Source organism: Helianthus annuus, chromosome 6, assembly GCF_002127325.2.
Source record: "Helianthus annuus cultivar XRQ/B chromosome 6, HanXRQr2.0-SUNRISE, whole genome shotgun sequence".
NCBI lineage: Eukaryota > Viridiplantae > Streptophyta > Magnoliopsida > Asterales > Asteraceae > Helianthus > Helianthus annuus.
In genome coordinates, this window is record NC_035438.2 from 69,634,840 (window position 1) to 69,648,827 (window position 13,988).

General features: G+C 40.3%; 1 protein-coding gene across 1 annotated transcript; it reads left to right on the forward strand.

Annotated features, from left to right (window-relative positions):
- The first annotated feature begins 11,110 nt into the window (after window positions 1-11,110).
- Window positions 11,111-11,692, forward strand: LOC110944848. The gene has a single exon (XM_022186493.1). It carries the CDS (start codon window positions 11,111-11,113, stop codon window positions 11,690-11,692), a length of 582 nt encoding a protein of 193 aa, XP_022042185.1.
- Window positions 11,693-13,988: the final 2,296 nt, after the last annotated feature.

The following is a 13,988-nucleotide window of genomic DNA, read 5'->3' on the forward strand; positions in this document are numbered from 1 at the left end:
AAATCCCCTCCTCGTGCAGATATCCGCGCGCCTGTTCTCCTACGCCTCGGTGGTTCTGGAGGTGCTTGATGAACTGGCGGCGGTGGAGGCGGTGGCGTGACTGCCACGAAACGCGAATCCCCCGAGGGATCCTGCTGCTGCTGCTGGTGAGGCGATGAATGGTGAGAGGGCGTAAAATACCATTCATACTGGTTGAACTTTGCTTGGTAACTGTCTGGACCATGATAGGGTGTTCCGTGGAAGGATGATCCATCAGAGATCTCGATTGGATGGTTGGGGGTACCGCGTGCAGGTTCGATGGGATCCGTGTCCTCGTCCATGTCCATTGCATTGTCTTCTGAGAAGTGGTCCTCTGGTCCCAATGGGTTAAAACCCACTGGTTTTTGGACATAGTTTGCCAGATTGAACCGGCCTTGAAAGACGGGTGTGGGGTCGCCAAAGGAGTGGTGCGAAAGGGATCGCTGGAGAGGTATATATGAAGTTGTGGGTTATCGGGCTCGTTTTCCGAGTGCGGCCCAAAAGAGTGACGGTAAGAAGGTGTTGAACTGTGAGAGATAGACCGTCTAGCGGGCTCAAAAATGTTCCTCCTATTTCTCTGAGGATCGGCACTCATTGTAGTGGAAGGAGTTCGCAGGTGAGAAGGCCCGGCCTCGTGATCGTTGGGAGCGCTCATTGGCCCCTTGCCTCTTCCTCCTCTTCTGAATCTTGGTGGCATATTTCTTGTTTAAACAATTGAAATAAATAACAAACAATAAAGGACGACTAAAGCAACAGATTTGGAATCGTCCTAAGTTCTTGTCTAGACTCGAATATGTGCAATTGTGTCATTGAGATTAAACACAAAAGGCTAGTGTTTAATTCACTCAATGTTGGCTCTGATACCAACTTGTCACACCCCGATATTTCCACGTTTCACCGGTGGGCCCGGTGGGGGATTATCGTGACGTAGTTGGTAACATTACAGTCAAACAACACAATATTTAAATGCACAGCGGAAGCAAAAGATAGATATGTTTCAACCGAATATAATTGTAATATCAAGTATCACAACAGTTGAAAGTAATCCACAGGAGGATCAAAAATAAATAGGAAACATTGTTCAACAGTTTTGACATCCAAGCTTGCGAGACTTATTGTGGACGCTAGGAGAAAGCCAGCCTAGTTCGCGTAGAACCTGCACTTAACCTTTTTGGGAAAATACGTCAGTTTACACTGATAAATACATTCAACCGACTCATTTTGAAAAGTTTAATAAAATTGATTCGAATGCACATGGCACAAACTTTCTATAACTTGGGATAATTATTTGAATATAATCTTATAAAAGAATTACATGTTTCTTATGCGTTCAGTAGCCCGATCCGTAGACCGGGTTAAAGATCAATAGACGCACCACATTATTTATTTATGCACTGACGGGTGTACGCCTACACCCCGTGCTCAGGTCGTAGCCATCTCGTAAGATGATGCCAAGGATATCCGGGACATGGTCATTAACCCCCCAAAGGCTTTAAGCAAACAAAAACATTTTAGAACGGAGCATATCAATGATTTAACCTCTATTCGATTAAAGATTCAATGCTGGACCAAGCGGTGTTTTTTTTATATACCGTACCCCAAGCCCGTGTAAGGGAAATTAAGTTAAAAGTATTTACCTTTGCAAGTATCAATCACAAATAGCAAGTGCGTGTAGCTTTTACCGGGTCTCCTATTCTGGAACGAAGGTTTATAATAACCTATTAGAATTCTAACGGGTCTTTTAATTAAGTCTAAACTTAGACCGATTAGTTTTTAAGGAAAGATACGGTTCGAAAGCGTGATTAAGCGAAGACCGGAATAGAATGTGATTTAGACCCGACAAGTTTGAAGTCTTATATAATATGGGTAATCTAACCACATTCTGGATTTTGAGATAAAAATGATAAGGTTTGACCCGTTTCGGCTAATTTATGTAAAACTAGTTACATAAACCGAACCGGACGCGCAGGAAGCGTAACGGGTAGCCACGAGAGTCATTTACAGGTTTCCTAAGTTAATATGCCTTGAATAGGATGTGATATCAGTAGGATACCTTCCATTATGCCCAAAACGAGTTTAACCTTAATTTAAGCCCCGTAGGGGTATTTTGGTCATTTTGAAGATTATAAAAGAGATAAAATGAATTTCTGAGATTCGGGTCCGAATACATCAGTAAAGTAACTTATTTTAATAGGTCTTATCAGTTGGTAATAAGTCTTATATGACAAAATGGTTTTAAACATAAGTTATGTGTTTAATATGCTTAAAAAGCCATTTTAAGCGATTTCCGGGTTATACAGGAACTCTGAGTTTTCTGATCAGGTTATAAAGTTCAAAATACTTCATTTATTATATAAAATCAGTAGCAATTGGATTGGCGTCAAAATACTATGTAGAACTCATTTTTATAACCAAAAAGGGTATAATCGGTATTTACTGAATTAACGCCATAACCTTAGGTTATGAGCAGGTTAAAAATAATTAAAAATCTACATAAATTCTAAAATATTATATTACATCAGTGTGTAAAAGGTTTGGTGTTGAAATTTGGGTTTAGATAGGTTTTATGCTAATGACGACGTTTAATTACTAAAAGGCGTTCTAACTACGCTAATGAGCATAACTCCTAATCTAGACTTCCAACTGATGTGAAAATTTAGGGACATGTTTATAAATCAGTAACAAAGATTATTGTCCTTTCATATATCCGAAATTCTCGTTTTATGGTCAAAAGGGCATATTGGTCAACACTAGGCAATTTAACGGAAACGTGTAAACGACTTGGGTAATCAATGAATCAACCACAGAGGGTCATTCCAACATGTAACTTGGTCCTAATGAAGCTCTAAGGCTTTTCTAAATCATACTAAATCGGGTCAGAACTGAAGTCAAAGCAAAAGTCAAAGTTTTGCGACTTTCGGTTCCGAACCGGGTCTAAACAGAAAATTGTCGGATCAAACAAGCCTAGACCAGTTCTTATACTTATTAGCGTGTTATATGAGTGATAAAATAGGTTACACGCCTCCCACATTGTTAATTAGGCGTTAATTCGAAGATTAGCATTCTGTTGACTTTTTCTAATCAACTTTGACCCGACAAATGGTCTAGTTAGAGTGGGAATCAGAGGGTGCCCTTCTAAGGGTTTATTACCCACATAAATACCAACTTATAACTACCTTCAATTCAACTAATCACTGGACCATTAATGATTAATCGCTTAGTCAAATGTTAATTACGACGGTTTGACTTTTAAGCTAATAACTAAGTAAAATTCAACTAAGAAAGGTTAAGCATACTTACAGAAGTCCTATGCACGATTAAGGATGACTTGGTTCTGCTTTGGAACTCCAGAAGTCTTCACAAATGCAGATGGAATGAATGCAAGAATGTTGCAAACATTGTGGCTTTATATAGTGATTTCAATTGCTTGTGATCTTGACACACAAGTCTAGCATTGTTCCCAGATCAGTTACAAGTGCTCCTAGGGTCTAAAAGCATGTAGGGGTCGTCCAAGAAGTAAAAATATCTTAAATAAGTCGATTAAAACGTTTATAACAGCCAACAGCCAACTTTCTGTCGTTGTGCATGCCTTACGGACCGTAAGGCTTGACCTTTACGGTCCGTAAGCTTGTTCCAGAAGATAAAAACTCTTGCTCTTTCAAGCCTCGAACAGGTAACATGGTTATTACGAATTTTGGACTTCTATTTTTTAGAATGTGGCCTGATGACCATGCCTTGTACAGTTTAGATCACCTTTAATGATGTACAATTGTCTTGGACTTTAATGAAAAGCCATGAAAGAAGGGTTATCGTGTATTTCTTCGTAGGATTCTATTCTTGAAATTTTGAATCAATTATTGCTAGTATTTACCAGATTTGAGTATATCAAATGTTTATCATATACATTAGGGTCTTGGGATTTACAATGAGGTCGTTCAGAGGTATAAATTAACATGACGACACTTTTAAATCCTGCCATACATCTTTAACTAGATCCGGGTTTATAATACTTTTTGTCTTACACGACACGTGTCGTTATTTCATTTGACGAAAAATTTCGAGGTGTTACAGTTTTGGGCACCCATAGATTACCAAAACAGTGGGTGATACTTCTACGGACCAGATTAAAGCTCGTTTATCGAGCAACGATCTTAACGGTCTTGAGAAGTCTATAAATACCCACCCCTACTTTCATTTCAACTCATACTTCTTTCAAATCTGCTCTTGCTCTCATTCTAAGAGGATCCTGATCAACTTGGGAACCTCCTTCAGTCCTAAGGACCACTCGTAAGTGTTCCTTTCGTGCTTAGTTAAATTGTTTGGCTCTTAAAGCCGAAAAGTTAAGCATTCGCGATAAACGCTTTGACTTTTAAACGGTCAAGCCAATGTTTGCAACGAACATGGCTACGTGATCATAATTAGGTAGGTATTAAACCCTCAATAGGGCACCTCCTAATTACCACGTTTGCTTTGTTAATTGTCGGGTCAAAGTAATTAAAATAAAAGTTAAGCGAGTCGGTTTTTAAATAAAATTCATAACTAATGATGTAAAGGCAATAAAATCAGTTTTGTCACTTTAATAACTTGGTAAATATTAATTGAACATGTCTAGGCATGTTCAACCCGACAATTCTGAGTTTAGGCTCGGTTCGGAACCGAAAGTCGCAAAAGTAGACTTTTGCTTTGACTTTCAGTTCTGACCCGCTTTAGCTTAGTTTAGATATGCCTTAGGATTCCTTTAGGACCATATTTCATGTTAGTATAACCCTCTAAGATTATACTACATGGTTCCTACTAAATCTGATTCATATGCATGTTTCCGTTAATTGCTTAATTGTTGACCATTATGCCCTTTTGATATAAAAACAAGATTTTTGAAAATGTGAGAGGACAAAAACCTTTATTACTGATTTATAAGCATGTTCTAAAAATTTGACATCAGTTTGTGGTATAAATTAGGAGTTATGCTCGATATCGTAAAATGAACGCTTTTTATTAATTAAACGGCATTTTCGGCATAAAACCTACTTAAACCCAAATTTTGACACCAAACTTTCTACCCATTGATGTAATATAATATTTAGGGATTTTTGGAAATTTTTATTAAATTTTAAACTGATCATAACATAGAGTTGTTGCATAGACTCAGTAATTGACGATAATGCCCTTTTCGCTAATAAAATGAGTTTTACACATCCTTTACATATCAAACCTTTTTCTACTGACTTTATATATTAAATAAGTTATTTTAAACAGTAAAGGCTGATCAAAATCTCATATTTCCTCAATCAACCCAAATATCGTCAAATACCGACTTTTATGCGATTTAGGCGCATAGTATGGTTTAAAACCATATTTGGCACCTAAGGCTTGTTACCTACTGATGTGATGAATAAATTTTTATACTTTAACAGTAAGTAAAAGTTTTGAACTCAGATTTCCAAATTTGACTTTTATTACATATGTAAAATGACCAAAACGCCCTTACGGCGCATAGTTTGCCATAATAGATAAATTTCACATATGTATGACATCTTACTGATATAACTTACTAAAATAAATATTTTTACTTATCATTTTAGACCAGAACCTCATATTACTATTTAACCTCTTTTATAACCTTTAAAATGACCAAAATACCCATACGGGGCTTAAATTGATTTTAAATCCGTTTTGGGCATAATGGAAGGTATCCTACTGATATCACAACATATTTAAGGCATATTAACTTGTGAAACATGTTCATGACTCATTTGGTTACCCGTTATGCATTTTTCGTGTTCGGTACGGTTTATGTAACTAGTTTGCATAAATTAACCGAAACGGGTCAACCCTTATCATTTTCACTTCAAAATTCAGAATGTGTTTAGTTTACCCATATTATACTATTCTCCATACTTGTCGGGTCTAAATCACATTCTAATCCGGTCTTCGCTTAATCTTGCGTTTTGAACCGTAAACCTTTCCTTAAAACTAACCGGTCTAAGTTACAAATTAAATAAGACCCGTTAGGAATCTAATAGGTTAATAAAACCTTCGTTCCAAATTGAGAGCCCTGGTAGAAGTACTTGCACTTGCTGATTAGAATATACGGCTGAGTATAAATTACATTTTAAGCTCAGGTAAATACTTTTAACTTATTTTCCGTTATACGGGCTTGGGATACAGTATTATAATAATACCGCTTGGTCGGGTGTAGAAACCTTTTAATTGGAGATGATTAAATTGCATAATCCCGTTTTAATCAGTATTGCTTGATAACAAATAACATTGGAGTTGCGCAGATAATTCTTCTAGTTCAGACGGAGCTAAGCAATAAGGTGCACGAGCTATTGGTGCTGCTCCTGGATGTAGCTCGATTTGAAACTCGACTTGACGATGAGGCGGAAGGCCAGGTAATTCCTCAGGAAATACCTCAGGAAAGTCGCGTACGATCGGAATGTCTCCTATCTTCTTTTCTTTCGTTGAGGTGTCAGTAACGAGGGCTAGAATAGCAGTGTGGCCCTTTCGCAAACACTTCTGGGCCTTAAGGAAGGAGATGATGCCCACAACAGCACCACTCTTGTCGCCACGAATAACGAGGGATTCTTCACCCGAACGAGGAATGCGGACGATTTTCTCGTTGCAAAGAATCTCCGCTCGATGTTGAGATAACCAATCCATCCCAATAACAACGTCGAAGCTACCAAGTACGATAGGGATAAGATTGCTGGAGAAGGTCTGACAAGCTAAAATGAGATTACAACCCTTAACTTTGTGAGTGGCCTCAAGATTTTTACCGTTTGCTAGTTTTACAACATGCTTAGAGTCCAGAGGGATTGGGGTACGCTTAAGCATCTGAGTAACTTTTAAGGACACGTAACTATTATTGGCACCCGAATCGAATAAAACAGAAACAAAGAAATCATCTAGTAGGAAATTACCCGTCATGATGTTTGGATCGTTCCTCACATCACCCTAACCAATCACAAAAGCACGACCCCTGGCACCATTGCCATCATTGTTATCCCTGTTGTTGTTCCCATTTCCCTGGTTGTTGTTGTTGTTGTTGTTCTGGTTCTGGTTTAGCTGGGGGCATTCTCTTTTAAAGTGGCCCTCTACACCACACTGGAAACATCCTTTGTTGTTACCCTAATGTTGTTGTTGTGGCTGGCGTTGGTTCTATGGAGTCTACTGTTGTTGCTGTCGCCTCTGATTCGCAGGATAAAGACTCCTGCAATCTTTTGCTGCATGACCTGGTTTGTTGCATCTCTGACAGTTGCCCTTGCTACACGGCCCGCTGTGGTGCAAGTTACAGTGATTGCACTTAGGGTGGCTTCCCTTGTACCCACCCTGACCTTGGTTACCAGAAGGCTGTTGACTAGGGCTCATATAGTCGTCAGTCCTTCGCTGCTGAGACTGAGACTGAACAGAAGTTGAACCCTTGCTCGACTTTCCATCCCATTTGCGCTTGTTGTCACTAGGAGCATCAGGAGTAGTGGTAGCACTAATACACTTTGGCAGTCTGTTCTGCTCAACTGCCTGATCGGTGAGGCGGTGGGATAGTCGTATATCCCGCTGAATTGTAGGGAGGTTAGCTAAAGTTACCATGCTCTGAATTTCTGGCACTAAAGCTTTGATGTAAAGCTCGATACGTTTGTAGGGAGGATCTACCATGGTAGGACACAAAGCAGCTAATTCATTCGATCTCTTGGTATACGCTTCGATTTCAGATCCCGTCATCTTGAGATTGTAAAACTCCACTTCCAGCTTGTAAATATCATCACGATGACAATACTTTTCTTTGATCAGATCCTTAAAGTCATTCCATGGGGTGGCATTAGCAGTTGCCAGCCCTAGCATTTGCACCTGTGCGTTCCACCAAGTGAGCGCACCACCTTCAAGAGTTCCCGTAGCAAATTTCACCCTACTAGCAACAGGGCATTCACGCATTTGAAAACGGATCCGATCTTCTCGAACTAGTGGAGGAGACCTACGGCTCCTTCTGTGCCGTCGAAGGCACTTGGTCGACAGTCCATGAAGGTCCTGAACGTACACACTCGAGGCTGAGCATTCTGACCTGTCGCGCGAGAAATAAAGGATAAGGTTAAGCACGAGAGTAGGTTCACGAGGGTAGGATCTAAAAATCCTAGGATAAGTCGAAATAGCAGGCTATACCTCCTGCTTGAGCTGCTGCGAGAGCCTCAGCAACTCGTTCGTTGATCAAAGCCGTCAGCTGGGCTTGAGTCAAGTTCAGGCGTCCACTCATGATCTTCACATCGAAAGAAACTCAAGTGAGAAAGGTGTCGCGAAAGTGCGTCAGTATGGGATGATAGAAGGGAGTAAGCACACAGGGTTCCAATCAGTTGCTATGTCAACTAAGCATGCTATGAACAATGCACTATGTAAACTAACAAGCAGGCAATACAAACACAAACCATATTACCTATAGTGTTGAGCCTTGCACGTGGAGCGAAGCGTCGTTGTGGATCGTTGAGCACTGAACAGGTTATAGTCTGGTTTTGTCAAAAAGTTTTTCCCTTTTTAAAACCAAGTTCACTATAACTAATGGCTCTGATACCAATCTGTCACACCCCCAAAATCCACAAGCGGAGTATCACCGCAGGAGGCATGACTGACCAGGATCCAGCCACCAATCATATTGAACAATATAAATTAAGTAGATAAAAGTCCAAACCAGAAAATATAACTAGTGACAAAACAATTCAACAAGTTCAAGCTATCAGCGGAAGCATAAAGTTATATCAAAACCCCAAAACGTAAGTTTAAAAGTTCATAAGTTTAACATGGAACTCAACAGTCCATGTCCCACAACAACCTCGTCCTCCTGTGCAAGCTCCAACTAAGCACCTAACGACCTGCAAGGCATATAGTAACGAATCAACAACAAAGTTGAGCGAGTTCACAGATGGGTGTTCGTTTTAAGTTGTTTCAAAAACATAAGTTTCTTTTAGCTGGCTTACTTGCCGTGGGGGTTACCCCATAGTTTAAAAACGTAGTCATTCCTTTCCTTTTACTCTGGCTCCCAACCGTGGGGGCTACCCCATGAATATCCCACTAGACCCGTTGCCATATCGACTACTGACTGGAGTAAGTTGGGTGCCCTAAGTCAATGTCTATCATCACTGACGTGCCCAGATCCATTAGTTCACTCCCGTCCTCTGCGGTACGGTGTGAGGCTTGTCAAACCTAATAGCGCTATTTAACTAATGACCTGTTCGCCATTGGCCCGGCGATTAAGTCGATATAAAAATGAGGGCCTTAATGATAGAGTTTTTGTCTAGTGTCAATGTTGTCACCCTTCAATTAAGAGGGTGGAGGTACGTGTCCCATACAAGGAGATCACGCAGGTTCCAATGTTGTCACCCTTCAGTTAAGAGGATGGAGGTACGTATTTCCACCCAAGAAGAATACGCAGGTTTCCTTTCAATCAATTACCCATTCCCAACCACCGGGAATCCCGTGCCTTGTAGAAAGTGTGAACTCACCTTAGGTTAGCTTGGCAGATAAGCAAAAGGTCAATCGAGCTGTTTGTGGTCAACCACGTCCTAACATGGTTACCATATAAGTCAGGTCTAGGTTCAAGTAGTGCACGTAATTCTACACATAAACTAACAAGTTACGAATATATAACGATCATGGCATACACGTAGAGCACGTTAACAGTAGCAGTCAAATACACATAAGGCCCAAACTTGCGCGATTCAGATGATTGGGCTAGTGAGCTTGTGCGAGCCCAATAATCTTGTGTGATTCGGTAATTAAAGCCCAACCAATAACCGGTCCAACCTGTTGTGCGATCAGCACCAACTTGTGCGATCCACAACAGATTGTGCGATCCAAAATAACCCAGCCCAACTTCAATGTGAAGCCCAATGACATGTGCGGCCCAAACATCAAACAACCAATCTTTTGTGTGTGGCCCAACATATTGTGCGATCGGCACAGGCTTGTGTGATCCACAGTATGTTGTGCGATCATGCAATTTAGTGCTATACCTAGTGTTTTAACAGTTGTACCCTATGACTTGTGCGACTGGCTTGTGCGACTGGCCTTGTGCGACCGGTTATAAGATCCCGTAATTTAGGTATCATTTATTTTACCAAATCAATACAAACAGTTTCCAACTTTGCCTGTATTCGATCAAAACAAGATGGTTATCAACTAATTCACATGAGCCCTAAAAACATCTATTCATAACCAATCATAACATTCAATTTCATAATCAAATCAGTGATCTTAAACACTAACATGCAACCCTAACCATCATATACATCATGGCCAACTGTCTTATCATGAGATCACTACATAATCATCGTTTAAATCATCAATCCGATTCATATGAACGTCATCACATAAACCCTAATTCTAGACCAACACTAATCTCATAACCATCATGTAGGTTCGGTTCAATCATTTAGAAACACCAATCAAGCATACATCATTTAATCATGTATTCATAGTTTATCACAACATAATGGATCAATCATCTTGCATAACATCAACGTTTATTATCAAACATCAAAACTAACAAGAGACTAACCGAATCAATCTACGACCCGAGGATTGTGTGTGTGATGATAAGGCTTCGAGGAAGAGAGATGAGACACCCGTCGGCCTTCACTTCGAGAGGGGGGGCTGCCGTCGAACAAGAAAGAGGAGAGGGGAGAGAGCTTAGGGTTTTGTATGTGTTAAATGTTTGCAAATAATAAGAAACAAAACCCCACACATGGATGCTTGTATGCGTATAAAAGGAGTGGGCCGAACCCTTCCTTGGGCTGCCCTTGGTTTCGAGTTTAAGGAGAGTGGGCAACAAAAGATAAAGTGTACGGCCCATAAGCTTGTGCGATCGGATGTGTTTAGTGTGACTAGTCATACATATACATATTACACTTTATAACACATAACATAGTAAAACATAACGTTCCATTGAAAACACATATCAACTAGTCACATAATGTTCATACAGGTTGTATCAAGCACTAAGATAGGTTCTGAAATACGAGTTGTCACAGTATACGTGAGAAGATTTCGCTGCAATGGGTCGTGGTGAATTCGTACGGACGATTCATTTTCGGGAAAGTGGACCGCTATGCGGACCAAGATTAGCAATTTCAACAATATACATAATAATCTCGTCAACAACCATAGAAGAAGAAGAAGCGGTTCGAGCGACGTGGACGTTGTGAACCAAGCGCACAACGACTATAGATTGCATCATGGGTATCCGTTTAGGATGCTAACTTCGTGGGAGCTTATTCGCAAATCTCCCAAGTGGCATCTTGTACCGTCGTTTGACCCAACTACCCATAGGTCAAAACGGTCCAAATCAACATCCATTACCGAACCATCCGAGTCTGATGCTCGTACAACAGTTAATCTAAACGACGACTTCGACGAATTTGAACAACCGCAAGAGTTGCCACGACCAAAGGGTAGGGATAAAAGTAAGGCAGCTGCACGAGCACAAGACACGTCTTCTTCAACGCCATCGGATGGCCCGTCAAGTTTGGACGAGTTAAACAACATACTCAACAAGGTTCTCTCGATGAAGGAAAAGGAGCAAGAACTAAAAATGGAGAAACAAATCAAGAAAGACATGGAATTTCTCACGAAAGACTTTTCACAATTAGCAGAGGAGGAGCGAGTCATTTTGGAGGCTCGTAAGGCATAAATTCGAGCGAAATATATGTAGTTTTTATTTTCTAGTGCTTTATTTTCTAACTTTGCATTTTTAGGACTTTGTAATGTTTTCTTTTATTTTAATGAAATTATGTTTTTTTTAATTTTCTAGTTATTAAAATTGGCATTTAATTTAAAAAATAAAATATAAATAAAAAATAATAATTAGGTAATGATGATGGGGGCTTTAAACCACTGTATGCAAGTTAAATGAAGGGGCTTTAAAGCCCCTTGTGTGACGTGGCGGTGAGGTGGCGCTGAAGTGGCGTGATAAAGCCCCTAAGTGCTTTATACCACACCTTCCAGCCTGAATGTAATATATTTTTAGTTTATTTACCAAGCTTATGATTGAAAGTCTACGTTATATAAAGTAAATAATGTGTTAGACCCTCTGTAGTGGGGCGTTATGTTTGTTTTTTTTTCCTCTGATCGCGTCCCATAGCGCCCCAAACACCACGACGGGTGGCGCTATGGGGGTCAAATGGGTGAGTGGCGCCATGGATATAGCGGCGTGATGGTTGTTTAAAGTTTCTGGTTTATACATGTTTGGTCCCTGCAAATCGGAGAAGAAAACAGAGGAGGCAGTATTGGTCCCTGCAAATCGAAGAAGAAGACCGAGAAGAAGACGGAATTTCAGCCGTAAAATCGGCCGGAGAAGAAGACAGATAAGTAGACAGGAGGCGCCTATTTTATTTTTAAAGTTTTACACATTTGGTCCCTGCATTTTCTCAAATATCTAAAATTGATTTTAACGAATAGGATTGTAAATAAATAAAAATAAAACCCAAAAAAATCTTGGATTCTCAACACTCTATGACAAGCCAAAACCTTCTCTTCTACCCATTCCATTTGGGAGTGTAAGCCACATATTAAAGAGTTTTGCTTGAGGACAAGCAAAAGTTCAAGTGTGGGGGTATTTGATGTGTGTAAAATGCAACATATAAATTACATCAAATGAGGCATAAGACTAACCCTTTTTGAGTACTAATGTTGGAAAAAGAGTGTTTTTGTCTTCCTTTTGTATTTTCAGGATGAAATGAGCTCAAATTCACAAAAGAAGCAAAAAGACAGCTAAATCTAACATAAATACAAGAAAAGGAACAAAAGTGGATTGCCCGACCCCTCAACGGCATCCTCCCAAGCAAAATAGAGAAGTCAGAAGACTGAACACGCCCCATGCTCAGCCAGCACGGGGCCATGCCCAAGAAGCAGCAGAAAAGACAAACCTATAGAAGCTTCTATTGCCCACAACGAGGCCGTGTCCAGTGAGCACGGGGGCGTGGTGAAAGTACAGCAGGCGCATTAATTGTAATTGCGAATTACAATTAATGAAGAGAGAGAGTGTCAGACGGGCACGGGGGCGTGTCCAGCAGACACGGGGCCGTGCCCAGCCTTCTGTTCAGCCTATAAATAGGAGTGCTTGGCTTCATTTCAACTCATCCCTTGGCACACCACCTCTCTCACACTTCATCCACCACCCACCACCATCACAACACCATCATCCACCACCATCATCCATTGTCCATCATAGAGTGTGTGAGTCGTCTCGGTATCCAAGATTGATCGTAAGAGTTCTTGACAATCAAGGCCATGTTTGCCTAAGTCTCTTACATCACTTGGTGAAGACAAGTGTTTAGTATAATACTTTTATTCTTAATCTTTTGCACTTTTTATTTGGTTTTGTATTAATGACTTTAATAACTAGTTACTTATGTTGAAGGTGATCTTTCCTTATCGTTTGTCCGTGGTGTCTTGGCATTATTTTAGTGTCTATATAAAATAAAAGATTTTCACCATTCATATCTCCACGGTCTATATGGAGGTATGTTGGCTACCTGGTCGGGGGTTAAGGGAACGGTTTGGTAAGGGTCTTGCCCTTGTTCAGCGTTTAGAGGTCCTGCAAGGGACCTGGGTCAAATTTAGTAGGATCTCCTTCAATACCGATAGGTATTGGATGGCGGGGATCCAAACTCTTTGACCCCCTCATAAGTTAACTACTATTAATACTATAACCCGGCTATTTAGGACTGTATCCCTGTTGACTCAGACTACTTAGTCGAGGGTAACGTCACCGCCAAAAGCGGGGCCTACCATAATTTGCATTAATAACTTAATTCATTATCTTCCAATAATCCAACCCTTTAGGATTGTATCCTTGCTGACTCAAACTACTGGGTTGTGGGTAACGTCGCCTTCAAAAGAGGGGCCTACTACAATAACTAAGATAACCTCTTAAACAAGTGCAAAAGTGCGAAAATAATCAAAGGTTATACTAATACACGAGTCGG

Excerpts from the sequence above, each read along its gene's own strand:
- LOC110944848 (XM_022186493.1), top strand. The coding sequence starts at position 11,111 with ATGCGGACCAAGATTAGCAATTTCAACAATATACATAATAATCTCGTC.